The sequence below is a fragment of the Coffea arabica genome, chromosome 9c (genome assembly GCF_036785885.1).
Source record: "Coffea arabica cultivar ET-39 chromosome 9c, Coffea Arabica ET-39 HiFi, whole genome shotgun sequence".
Lineage (NCBI taxonomy): Eukaryota > Viridiplantae > Streptophyta > Magnoliopsida > Gentianales > Rubiaceae > Coffea > Coffea arabica.
In genome coordinates, this window is record NC_092326.1 from 35,236,441 (window position 1) to 35,251,300 (window position 14,860).

The 14,860-nt window shown below is 32.0% G+C and overlaps 1 protein-coding gene across 1 annotated transcript; it reads right to left on the bottom strand.

Moving 5' to 3' along the window:
* Window positions 1-6,059: 6,059 nt before the first annotated feature.
* On the bottom strand, window positions 6,060-7,957 carry LOC113707817 (berberine bridge enzyme-like 8). Its single transcript, XM_027230140.2, has one exon. It carries the CDS (start codon window positions 7,798-7,800, stop codon window positions 6,202-6,204), a length of 1,599 nt encoding a protein of 532 aa, XP_027085941.1. The 5' UTR covers window positions 7,801-7,957; the 3' UTR covers window positions 6,060-6,201.
* Between the last annotated feature and the right edge of the window lie 6,903 nt (window positions 7,958-14,860).

Here is a 14,860-nt window from a genome sequence, read left to right on the forward strand (position 1 = left end):
TTAGATGAAATGATCATGTGAGCATCAAAGAACAGTTTTTTCTTCAACAACAATGCTTCTGCAAATTTCGATGCAGAAAAATCATGCAAAGCTTCAAACAAAACTAGTGAACCTATCACCCCAAATACCCCTTAACACTGAACACGTCAAATGAAACCAGGGTTATTGATTATAAACACAAATCTCAGCAGATCAGAACTTGCGGCCAAACAAAGACAACCAAACAGCAACTGAAGTAGATAAAGTTTCAAAGCCGCAAGTCTGAACCAGCAAACTAGGAGTTCATGCAAAGAAACATTAAATTAGAGCTCGCATTTGCGAAATGCGAGCTCTACTGAGCTCGCATTTCACGAATGCGAAGATCCCCCGGACGGAATCCATTACCAAAATCACCCCTTTTGTAGAATTTTTTTAAAATTCATCACAAAATTAGAAATTTCTCTTCAATAATTTGATACATTTTTAGATTAGGAATTATGAAATCTTTAATTTTGTCTTGAAGGTCAAAAAAATTGACATGTTATACCCTGTAATCTTTTATACAACAAAAAGAAAATACTATTTTTCTAGGGCAGTATGCAACTAATTATACTTTAATTTTTGCATATGACAATCATTGATTCCATAAACGAAAGGCAAACTACACAATAACATATACAACTACAAACATAAAAATGAAACAATGGATATATGTGTATTTATGGTCAAGCAATACATATACGCTAATCCAATTATCTGATTAAATGTGTAAATTAATTTGTTCCACTATTCATCAATATTTAAGTTGTCCAAATACTTAAGCAAGGCGTAAAATTGTATCATGGATATAGGTATACGCTCTTTTTCCCTCTTGTTTCAATGTACAACTTTCTTGATTTATTTCCAATAATTTGTTATATTTTTTAAAAAAGTGATTCATATATATTGTAATATGGCATATACAAGTACTTGAAATAATTGATTCTATTTTTCTCTAAGACTTTTTGTAGTCTATGGACAAAACAAGTACAATAAAAGCCAATATATATTAAAGGAGAAAAGAAAAAGTGTTCTGGTTGAGGTGATGAGTTTGAGACATCAAGCAAGGTGGCTGTAAATAGCTGTCCAATATGTGGCAGAGCTTAGTTGACTTAGGCGAAGCTTTTAGTTTAAAATTTTCATCACTAATACTTGAAAGTTACCTATCATTAAATTTATGTTTGTTAAAGACCAATAGTCCATTACTTAGATACACATAATTACTTTTCAAGAAATTTGTTCTCTTCCTATTTTTTGTTTCTAAAAGTTATCATAGCAAAGAAAATTACTTTATTTTTTGGTTGATGATGAGGAAAATTATGTTCTATTTTCCCCTTTCTTTTTGTAACTAGTTTTGTATTCGTTCGTTGAATGGGAATCTTCGAAAATAATAAACTATTTAGTCAATTTTTAAAAAATGTCGATATGAAATACAAATTTAATGTATATTCTACTATAACCTTTCTTAAGTATATTACTATGTGCGCATCATAATATAAAGTATTCTTATAATATAAATGTGAAAATCTAATTCAGTGAATAATTATTCAAAAATAGAAAAAATAATATTCGACAATACCATAACATTCAAAAACTTGAAAAGAAATAAAAAGTGCAGTAAATAGTATCAAATAATATTCTATTCTTCAGAAAAATTTTTCATTTTTCTTCTGTTTGAACATTCTCCTCCATTTATCCGTGCAAATCAGCATTTATTGATTTTTCATTATCACTGCATGATAGCAAAGCAAGACAACTAAGTATAAAAAAATAAATGTTTTATCACATTCAAAATTGTGTAAGACAATACTTAAAGATTATAGATTAAGAAAGTAAAAGAGTATATTAAAAAGTAAAAGAGTATATTAAATCTATCTCCTCATGCTAAAATCAAATATTGTACATTTAATTAGCCAGACTATTTATGGTATTTGATGTATTAAAGTGGGTAATACTTTTATATTAAATTGTGTTTGTAAACTTAGTTGACTATATATTATGCCCATGAAAATCTTGTTGCGTTGACCCTTGAACACCAACATACATAAATTTCGCAAAAGGAACCAGAATAAAATTTCCCATTTCAGTTCATGATCACTCAAGAGGCATAGGCCAAATGCTTATAATGTGAATATTTAATAGCAGTGGAAGACATAGAAAACATAGTTCAACTAAAGTAACTAACAACAATAATAGCTAAAGATACAAAATTTCTGAAGAAATATTTTCGTCAATTGATTATTAAAAATTTAAGAACAACATGGGACGTAATCAACAATTGCATTTACTTCCATAAAATTGAACAATTCAAGATGAAACTATTCCAGATTGTAGTTACAAATTGCATTTACAATTCTGGAAAACAAAACCCATGATCACTCACAATTCAAGATGAAAATTTAGTAGACATTTTATCTTCGTAAAAGGAACGAAAATAAATTTGCCCCTCTCAGCTCATGATCACTCAAGAGGCATAGGCCAAATGCTTGTAATTAATATGAATGTTTAACAGCAGTGAAAAACATAGAATAGATAGTTCAACTAAAGTGACTAACAAACTTACATGTGGTTTGGAAAAAAAGGCTAGAGAAAATAATAAATTCAACTCTTGGAGTATGTGCTGAGCAATGATCTACAGCACCAGCTACAAGCCCAGTACCTTGGATAAACGAAACAAAGGCAAATTAATAAACATCTAACATGCATCCTATAGCATATGAATGTTGTCCAATTCGGTGGAAACATCTAACATGTTTCTATATGAAAACTTACGATGAGAATACTATTTTAAATCCTATATCTTCATACAGAACAAATAGAAAATAAAACCAAAACACACAAAATGCAAGATATGTTACTAAATTCTTAAAATTGAAGATGAACATGTCTTTTTAAAAAAGAAAAATGTGTATCGAAGGAAGATTTACCTGATAATTAAGAGGAGTGGAAACCCAAAATCGATATTTTAATATGCCAACCGCTTGTACTGGAAATACCTAACCATATAAAGAGGCTATATGTAGGCATAAGAATTGATAAGCATATAAAGAGATATTGATAAGAATATTAAAAGTAGTTTTATCTTAATTTAAGTTGTTGAAAGTACGTAACTTTGGTAGGAAATAAGAATTGATAAGGATATAAAAAGATATTGATAAGAATATTAAAAGTAGTTTTATCTTAATTTAAGTTGCTTAAAGTACATAACTTTGGGTAGGAAATAAGAATTGATAAGGATATAAAAAGATATTAATAAGAATATAAAAAGATGATAATAAAAATTAGTTTTACTAAAGGCATGCATGCTAAAGAAATTATACAGGTCATACCTTGTTGTTATACCTAGAAGTTCACAAACCAAAAGAGGAGCAAGCGGCTGCAATATATGATTATGATAGAATGATAATCGGCCGCGAATATAGGATAGAATGCTAAGGACGGTTTTATAAGTCATACATGAATGATAATGATGGTTTTATATTTGAAATTTAATTTAGATAGATATTGATAATTGATTTCGTGCTTATGAAAAGAGAGAGATAAGCTCCATATAGAGCATATGTTATTTTATAGAGCATGTTGAAACCACTTCCCCTGTCATTAAGCCATGTAGGAAAGAAAAAGTATAAAGCGATAAGAATGAGAATACGATTTTATTATATATATATATATATATATATATATATATATATATATATATATATATATATATATATATATATATATATATATGATGCCTAGATGTCTCTTCAAAAAAAAAAAAAAAGAAAGGAAAGTTAGGGTCTTTCTAAGTGTAAGTCCAAAACTAGTGTTAAGTGTCGCAAAAGTCTCAAAATTCATGCAAAGTGAATGATAAAAATATTAGAAACTTAAAAGACGAACTATGGCATGGCCAACAACGTTCACAGGAAATTTCTATAATACTTCTTTAATGCGAGCAACTAATTAGCATCCAAAAACTTTGGCTTCCCCTCCGTCTAAAGTTTACACCCAAAACGTCACTATTATATACACTTCTATGCTATTCCTGAAACTCTTCTCAGATTCTCACTCTCATACAAATAGTAGGTATCCCCTATTTCACCAGCAATCTCCAATTGTCCCAAGATAAAACAGCATATTGGACTAGTAACAATGGAGCCCAAAATTCCCACAGCAGTCCTGTGTTTGGACTGGAATCTGACTTCAGTTCGCACCCTCCAGATACTGTAATCAGTTACTGCTAATACTAGTCCTTTAAACTGATGACTGAAAGTATTATAGTGGGCAAGCCAACATAGCCTCTTGACCCCAAGAGTATTTGGATGCTTTGAGCTTTTTACCAAACCATTTATGTCACAGGACAATCAAGAAATAGGTGAGTCATAGACGCTCTCCTCCACCCTTGAGCAGAAACCACATGCTTCAGAATCCATCTTTACCCCCACTTCTGCAACCTATCAACCGTGTTCTTTCTTCTCTTACGTAGCAACTGCAGAATGAAAGCACACTAGAAATGTTATTCTTACACCAAACCAGTCCGTACCATCCCACATGTGGTCTCTTCCCTCTGATGGCTGGCTTCCATGGCTGATTTTACTTTGAAAACGCCTGAACCATCTTGTATTATCATTTCTGTCAAAGTCTGGGCACAAAGGAACAAGGTATTGCCAACATCACCGTCCTTGCTTCTCTTGACAGTTTCCTCCCTTGGGGGCCACTTCCACTGCTCCTTTCAAATACGCTCTTGGCCATTCCAGCCAAAAGATGTTAACATGTTTGTCGGAAAAGACAAATGCAAAGGTCCTACAGGGTACCATGAATCAAACCAGAAATTTGTTTGTAATCCATTTCCCACATTTTTTTTTTGTATAAAAGGATGTGCTAAAATGTTAATTTCAACAATTTTCTCCACACCCCGGAACAGTCCATAGGTACTTGAATCCCCCTTCGTCTAAATTGTTATTAAAAGGAAAATGAATTTCCTACTTTCATTCAATATGTCCTTTTTTTTTGTCATATTTTCTTTGCTTTTTTAACCCTCTGAAATTTCTTTCCTGTATTCCAGATGGAAATTACCTTGAATTAGTTTATATTAAAAGCCAGTATTATATGAATAGCCTTTTTTTTTTTTTTTTGGCTAACCCCGGCAAAGGGGAGGGACGCCACCCCCACTTTTATATGCATAGCCTTAAAATGAATTAAAAAGGCTTCTACCTTGGACAAATATTGCACTCAGCCAGGCATATTTTCTAAACTTTGTCTGTTTTTATGAAAACCTATGTATGTCAAGCTTCTTGTTTATGCCCGGTTAAGCAAATGATATATCCAACACAATGGTAAAAATCCCACGTAGATAAAATATCCATCATGTTAATAAGCACATTATAAAAAGAGCCGCACTTAATTATGACATTGATAATGATGGAAATCATCAGAATCTATACGGTAAAAAGAAATTTGATTTTTACTAAATTTTATTCTAAAATAAAACTAAAACTTTTCCAAATCAATTTCAATTCCATAAGGGATTCAATTTCTAATTCAAAACCTCAAGGTCGGTATTACATAAAAACTCCCGATAACAAATTCTTAGTACATTCGGATATGTAAGAAAGTCGTCAGAATTTGTTGTAAAGCTATGATTGAAAAGTGAAAACTAAAACACTAAGTCACTAAATTTAACTTTTTCTTTTAATATAGTAGGGTAGGGATCTAGTACAAATATTTTTTAACTTCATTGGAAATTCATTTCAATTTGATAAGGACATTTAATGCATTAAAATTCTCTTCCTAGATTTCAATGTCGATATTCCACAGATACCATCGATAATGTTAAGATGGCATTCACATAATAAGAATGATATAGTTTTGATTATTTTATAGATAGACAGATACATGATATTTAACCTAATAATGGGAGAATTATAGTCCAATTACTTGAGCTAACTCTTGATCTCCCAAAATCACTATAATCTTGACAAATGGAGGGAAAAAAGAAAATCAAATACAAACTATATATTTGACAAATTGGGGGAAAAAAGAAAATCACTATACAAAACTTTGACAAAATAATCTTTATTCTGTGTGCTTTGTGTAGAATCATTTATGACACTTTGCAGTTTGCAATCCAAATAAATTACAGAAAGCAAAAACAAAAACAACAATCAACAAAACCAAAGCTACATGATAACTTCTTTATTGTTAGTATTTCCTAGAAGGAGACACCGGAATGGTTTGTTCATTCCTGAAGAAATTGTCAGGATCAACCGCGGTCTTAACTTTTACCAATCTGTTAAAATTTTCCTTGAAGTACTTAATTCCATAAACAAGTCCCTCCGCGTAACTGTTCTTGCCATTGTGGGTGATCCCTATATCAAGATCTCTGTAGTTGAGAAATGCTTCCCTGGGGAACTTGGAGACAAAAGGAGTCATATATTTATGTAAAGCTCGGGTCAAATTGATGTAATACTCAGCCGTCTGGACACCATTTTGATCCCAGTTTGTTGCATACTGAATCTTTGCAATATTCCCAGCTCTATGGGGAAAGGGTTTGGCCGAGGCTGGAATCTCGGCCATTCTTCCTCCATAAGGATTGAAAGTCAAGACTGGAGTCTGCAATTCAATCATTTTCTTGAAGATGAATTCTATGCCTTCTATTGGCATAGGCTTTTTCAAATAATCAGATTTCCTTTTCAGGTGAGTTAGTACTTGAGGAACTCTGCTAAGAAGCATATCCACAGGAGTTCCAAGGGGGAAGCTGGTGTAGTAGATTACAGATTCAGCCCAACTCATCTCAATGCAATCTGATTGCCGCAATCCCAATTCAGGAAAACTTTCATTCATCAGAGAAAGAAGTCTTGCCGAGTCTCCCAAGAACAGCGTGAAGAACGCTGATCTTATAGTTTTACCTCCTGTACGATTATTATTAACCACATCAATAATCATTCTTATGAAGATGTCATTGTCTAACTTGTCTGCAACTTCCTGCCACCTGTGAACAAGAAACGTTGCATTTTGCTCATAAGTCCTTTCCACCCTGAACACTGTAACTTTAGGGGGAACACGGACCAGATTTATCTTGTATGCAAGAGCAACTCCAAAACTCGAAGCTCCGCCTCCAGTGATAGCCCAGAACAGATCTTCTCCCATTGCTGCTCGGTCTAGAATTCGGCCATTCACATCGATGATTTGTGCATCAATAATATTGTCTACTGAAAGGCCATATTTCCTCATCATGTTGCCGTAGCCACCTCCACTGAAATGCCCCCCAACGCCAACTGTGGGACAAACTCCGGCAGGGAAGCCATGAACTTTGCTTTTCTCATAAATTCTGTAGTATACTTCACCAAGAGTTGCTCCAACTTGAACCCAAGCTGTCTCTTCTTCTATGTTAACACTGATTGATCGAATGTTGAACAAGTCAAGGATGAAGAAGGGGACTTCAGAGATGTAGGAAACGCCCTCATAGTCATGCCCTCCACTTCGGGTTTTCATCTGCAGGCCTTGCGCTTTTGCGCAGATAATAGCTGCTTGGATATGAGAAACATCCAAAGCAGTGAGGATGAGGAAAGGCTTTCTTGTGGTGGACTCATTGAATCTTAGATTTCTGATGTAGGCTTGCAAAACAGTGGGAAATGAAGAGTTGTTTGGGGTGTAAATTACTGCAGAAATGTTGGGTGAAGAATGCTTTTCTAGACATTGAACAAATGTCTGATGGACAGAATGATCAGAAGCTGCAAATGAAATTGCAACCAAGGTCGAGAACAAGAATGAAGCTAGAATGATGCTAAGATTTCTCATTTTCTTAGTACTAAATTACTAGTGGATAATGGCTTTGGTTCGGGATTGGCTGCAATATATAGAAGTTTTCCAGCTACACAAATCCAGTTTGAAAAGAAACGGTTATCAGATAAAGCTAAACCTCCCACCATTTGACCATGAATTTGTCAAAGTAAAACTCCAAATCGTTACCTAAAAATTAAAATTCCAAAGTAGTTAGATTTTCAGATTTTTGCTTGTGCGCCTTGAGTTGAATTTCTCTGTTCGTAGGGAGACAAGAATTAAGATAGCGTTATTATGTTGAATTTCTCCATCGTTATTATGTTGAATTTCTCCATTTGTAGGGACACAAGTATTTAGATAGTGCTAAAACATACCAGAGGGGCACTGGCTGCACTTGCCCCCACTGTCTCCATCAGGCTTCTTTGTGTAATAGTTTATAAATTTGAAAGAATTACAAACATAGTAATAAGTTCAACTCTTTGCGGTATAAGCAATATTGAACTATATATAACTTTAAGGTCCATCTCATTTGTGATGAGTATTATTTGATAAACTACACAAAAATATCAAGAATTTTGGTAAACTTTTATTTTTTGAATAACAAGTTGCTTAGAATGAAGTTTTGTCATGGCAGCTATATATTTTGAAAAAAAAAAAAAACCTACAAAACAGGAGAGAAACATTCATGATAAATGTAAAGTCAAATTTGACATGATTGGGTCTTACAAGTTGAAAGTTAATATAAACTATTTGTCATCTTACAAGTTGTATATTGGGTCTAATTTTCTTGCACTTTGACATGATTTTCATATTGAAATTAATCTAACAAGACAAACATATGTCGATGACTCTAAAATGAGAAAAAAAAATTGGTCGACAACTCAAAAATGAACTTGAAATGGTATGCGTAATTGGACTTGAAATTGAAAAAAAAAAAGTGTATAAAATACAGAAATCATCCTTAAAGCATATAGCTTGATAAGTTTTGCCCCCACTGAAAAGATTTCTGACTCTGCCACTGCTCTAGTATTTGCTTAGATTCAAGTTAAGTAATCTAATGGACCTCACATATCTCCCGAAAAGCTACCATAGCTAGCAAGTTAGTGATCTATCAAGAAATGGTAGCTGAAATCATTAAAGTAGAAATACTACGAGTGACACAAACTACTGATTGGTGGTTGAAATGTTCCCCACAAATTGAGCCCTTTGTGTGTGCGGTCTATTTTAAGGTAAAATGATCATTTTAATTTTTTTTTACACTTTATTAACTTTTTTTTACCTAAATTTATTTGCATCTTACTCCAACTTGTTTACAATTTAGGAGCAAAACTTGTGAGGAAGCAGACGAAAAGCGTCCCAGAGAGTTCTTACAATCTAACATTAATGAACATGGGACCAATAATCTTGGCTTTAGTTGGATTATCAATTATGAACAAATTAATGTTGCCTTTAGAAAAATGTTAATCATATTACACATTTTATAATAGTACTCCCATTATCATTTTTACTCTGTCTATATCACTTTGACAATCTTATATTTTTCTTTTTCATTCATCCCAAAGTATAGTTAATTTTTAACTTCTCTAACATACTCTTATTTAATTTGCTTTGTTATCAATGAGTATAACCTACCTTGTTCAATAATTGCTTTGATTCATGTCTTTCATAGTGCAACTTTCTATTAGTATTGTTACTGTAATTAATATAAAGGTATAAGGATTAGTCATACATCTAATATTAACATAAGGGTATTTTAAGAAAACAATATACTAGATCTACTCTTTCAATAAAATTACTTAATTTTTCTTACATTGTGTGAAAAGAAATGAAGACCATCAAAGTGGAATGGAGGGAGTACCATATAGTCTAGTAAATGAAAATTATATAATAATAATAATAATGGAAATGCCATTACAAAAAGGGTTTTTCTAGGGCATCCGTTAACACATCTAACATTTATCTAATCTACCATATATTTACATATACTAACAATTATTATCCTCCCTTACATTTATATACTTTTTCTATTTAATCTTACCTACCCTCCCTTGTATTTGTTTACTTTCATTAATTAATATTATATTTTCAAAAATATAACATCTGAAATATATATTAACAAGGCCAGTCATTAGATAAACCATTATAAAAAAAGTGGAGTATGGTTAACATTTACCTTATTTTACTCCTAAATGTGAAATACTAGAAATCTTGGAGAAAACACAGGCCCATGTTGGTGCGTAAGGAAGACGCATCATGGGTCTATAATCAAGATAACACCATAATTAAACAAATTACTTCCACTTCTTTGTAAGAGAATTGGAATTAAATTGAGAATTGGAATTAATTTGTTTAATCCATTATCTCAGAGCATACACTAAGATATTAACATGTAACATTGTAATAGTGTTGGATTACCTGTTGTACTTTTGTACATTGTTATCTTAATAATGGCATTTGTTATTCAACATAAGACCTCCATTTCCTTCAAAAGACAAATACGGATATATAGGTAAACCCCTCTCACTGAAAAAAAGCCAGTCAAAGACCTTTAAATCCTTTAAAATTCAGGGCAAACTAAGGTGTGGTCACAGAAATCCACACTCAGGGCTTTGTTCAACCTTCAGTTCTACATCATTAAAATATGTTGATTTGGCTTAAAAGAAAGCAAAAACTTATAGCATCCGAAGTTGAGGCATGTAACCAAACACAAGATTGAGAAGAGTGAAGCTATAATGATGCTGGAATTCCCATTTTCTTGCTGCAGGTGTTACTGGTTAGAAAAATAATTCTTCGTCCAATCTCCAGCTATAAGCACAAAGACTATGAATGTGTGTTCAGTTTTATCCAATCCTGTCACCTTAAATTTCAGTCAACTGTTATTATAAAGACTTTTGCTTTCTTATAAGAAGGAAAAGTAAGCAAATACATGTACAAAATATGCTACCATTTGACCATGAAATTTCAAAACAACCCTCTAATATTACACTAGTTGATCATCCTTGACGTTTCTAGTTGAGAATTGGGTTTTATTACTTGAGACTTTACGAATTAAGCGCTGAGTACTGCCATCAAAATTTTCAACTAATCATAAATTTTTACTAATGTAAACGCGTATATAATACATGAGAAGAAATCACACGCCAGTTTAGGCCAAAGTTTTCATAGTTTCATTATTTAAGAAATCAACTTCATGGATATCATTCAGGGTTGCAAATTGCAATCTTCTGGACCGGCGGATTGTTTGAAGCTTTGTTGGACAAAACCTTTATTATTTCTTAGTCATATAAAGACGCATTCATATATGTATACAATGAAGGGTGTCATTTTCTAGTGCTGTTTTATGTTGAACACATCTTTAGAAGATCTAATTACTTGCAAAACTTGTCCATTGATAGATGATTTGCAAATCTGAATTATTGCAATCAGTGCACACGTTAGTCATTAAAGGAAAAAAAAATGTTGTCGTCTCTTAGAATGTTCTACTTCAGGTCTGAGTAGCAAGAGCGTGATTTTCAACTTCAGCCTAAGAAAAATGTTACTTATGGAGTTTTAAAAAAATTTTGGATTGTGTATTTCATAAGAAGCACGTGACAACTAAATTGTGTTTAGATAGAAGATTATTTCTAAAAAAAATTACTATAATACATTTTCTGATGTGATGTATATGAGATAATAAGGTGATTACAAAAATAAATATTGTTAGAAAATATGTTTGTGTTCAAACAAATCCAAAAAATTAAAATAATTAACGAAGAATTAACCAAAGATCTTCTTAGAAACAAAAGGAAATTAGAAAATCAATTAGGGATGGTTCATTCATTGGACCTTCTCTCCTACTATAAATGTTCTTGTGTTTTCCAAAAGCTTTGGAATTTTTTTATACTAAATAATGAACTAAAATTTGCAACATTATCTTTCTTAATTTGAATTTACTTTCATAGTTCTTCAGAAATTTTTGATGTTCTCATTTCACTTACATTGAGGAGTTTTTTTTTTTTCAATCATTTGTTGCATTAGTCGTCAGTTTCTTGTATTTTGTTGATGTAAAACTTTCATTCATGAACGATGATTGGACTTTATCCGTAATTCCAACATTCCCAAATTTTATTATTTCAGTTCGTGATTTTTTTTTTTTGGGTGAAGAACACTGGGCTGGAAATTCGAATTATGCGCAGATAAAGTAATACAGAATTACTGATATACTAATTATATTGAAAGATAAATTGGGCTACTAATTAATAGTTAATACAGAAACTTAACAAAATAAAACTCTATTAAAGACGAGAATATTGGAGCCCGCATTAATTACTTCTACGACTGGCTTTGTCAACGACTGATTGAGCCCAATATATAATACTAATTTCATTAGCTGTCATCATGGACTAAGAAATAGTTAGGTTGCTTCATTTTCGGGTCCACTGTAAAGAATCTTCAGTTTTCCCGGCCCGTTGAAGATGAGGTTTCTTACACCAAGCAATAATAGTAGATTAATAGAAATCCAAACAATGGGCAAAGTGCTATGGCTCAGTTTTATTAGGTGAAGGTGAATTTTGTTAGATAATAAATTCAATTACAGTATTGCTACGCAATAGGAAGAGTATAACATTTGGATCCATTTGGATTGAGAGATTTAACCAAAGATTTAAAATCCTATCAAACTGTTTTAGTTGTTTAGATTGTTTAAGAAACATTCGAGTTTGACATATATCTGTAGAACAGATTAATGGCATGGGATTAATCAGATAAAGGGTCTAGAGAAAAAATAAGGATCCATTTGGATTGAAAGATTTAACGAAAGATTTAAAATCCTATCAAACTGTTTTAGTTGTTTAGATTGTTTAAGAAATATTCCAGTTTGTAATTCACCAATTATCTAAGTACATTTTAAATATTAGCTGAATAAATATATGTGTGTGTGTGTGTGTGTGTGTGTGTGTATGTGTTGTTTTAATTGAAAAATCGAGATTGGGTACTAGAATGAACTGAAAAAATGAAATATAAAAAATTACAGCATAAAAAAATATTTATATATATGTTGTTTTTTTTATATTTCTTTTTTAGGGTTAATCCTACTCATATCATATAATTTTTAAGATGAAAATTGAAGATCCTGAGATAAATTTTCTACTCAACCCGGGGAACTTCTTAAATGGATAAACAAAGATTTTTTTTTTAAAAAACTAAATTCTGTTTTGATTTATTCAAACTCAGATTCATTTTTTTTTTTTTGGAAGGGGGGCGGACAATAGAAAGGAAGTAATTGTACCATCAATCTTGGCATGAGTAATTGTACCAAATGGATCAGGATAAAATGGTTGGCAATTACGTGGATAGACAGAGATAGATCGTGCTTGGTTATCTAGGCAAAGATCAATGCCACAGCCATAGCCCCGCTAGTGAAGGAGACCTCGGCAGTCCACGTGAGAAACGAACTCCATCAAGACTGAAAATTTTGTACCAATGAATTCGAGAGCAAATTTCCAGTTGTAGTTTTCAAGAAGGGTTTTCAAATAATGAGACCTTTGAAACAACGTATTCATCGTCGAATGCATTTTTCAAACAACGCATTTATTGAAAAATAAATCTTATATACACTAACGGTATATACACTATCACGATTGGATATACGACACATATCGAAAATTTAAGTTTCAAATTCAAATTCGAATTATGTGTCATGTATTTAATGGTGAAAGTGTATACACTGTCAGTGTATAGAAGATTAATCCTTTATTGAACACATATTTTAAAGAAAATTATCTAGATAAATAATAGAATAGCAAAAACAAAATACTTTGGCATTTAAAATCTGAGTTGTGCGACTATCATTTGCCTTCTATGAGTGCTCAAGGTTCTATGCGCACAATTATTTAACCCTTCTAATGTTTTAGAACTTCAAATTTTGCTTTCATTGGCACAAAGCGTAAAGTTTTGTTGTGGAAAAAGTGATTCAAGTATAGAGCATAGACTAAATTTTTCATATAAGGCTAATAGAAAATGGGTTACTATATATTTCCCTTTTGTCACTTGGATCAGACGCGGATTACTTGTGCTAATGCTCATGTGTTTATATCAGAAACAATTTTCTTGAACTTACTTTCTTTTGGAGTTTCTACTAGTAGTCTTACAAAGATAGCTAGATTACCAAAGACAGTAAAACATAGAAGCTACTTCACACTTTAAGATGTAATTAGGTTACAGTTAGGATCAATTATGCGACAAGTTGATGATAACACGAAAGATTAATGTTTCTAACACTAACAACAAGTTTATGACAATAACTTCTACCAAAGCTTAAAATTCTCTTTTTCCACACGTAGCATTGAATAAGGCATAAAATTGTTTAAAATTTTTTTTTTCTTTTCTTGACATGGCTGGTGGCATCCCTGTTAGGTCATTATTGCAAGTTTTCTCACCTTAAATCCTAAAGCTCATAAGGACTCATCATCATCTTCCTCTAAACCTAAATTCTCTTCATTCTATATAACTTTTCCTTGCAAACAGAATATTTCCCTTCTTGGCAGGAAGACTAAACAATCTCCTTACCTGCCAAGGCTTTCTTTATTTCCCTTTCGTGTGTAATAAGTCTTTCCTAGGGCTACCTAGTAAGAGTTTTTTCTCATTTAGGACTTCCTTTCCTCTCCTAAAGATTTCAGCGAAATGTTTTATAGTTTTGCCAGTACTTTTGTTAAATCTAAGTTTTTTTTTTCCAGATTTGGTTATCAAATCTAAAACTGCTATCGAATTGAGTTCAACTTGAGTAGTGCACTATTCGAACTCTATTTGAATAAAAATTCTAGAGCTCGAGCTCTTCAAAGTTGAGTTTGAATTTATTTTATCTCACTTGAACTCGAGCTCGAATTCAACCAAATCAAACTCAATCGAGTTGTCAAGCTCGATTTTTTAGTAAATTTCATAATTTTATAATAAATAATTAAAAATTATATTAAAAATATACTACTCGTTAACGTTCAATGAGTACTCAAGTTTTGATTTTTCTCCTCGAACTTGACTCAATTACCTTATCAAGTAGTTTGAACTCAATTCAAACTTGATCGATGTTGAATCCAAGTCAATC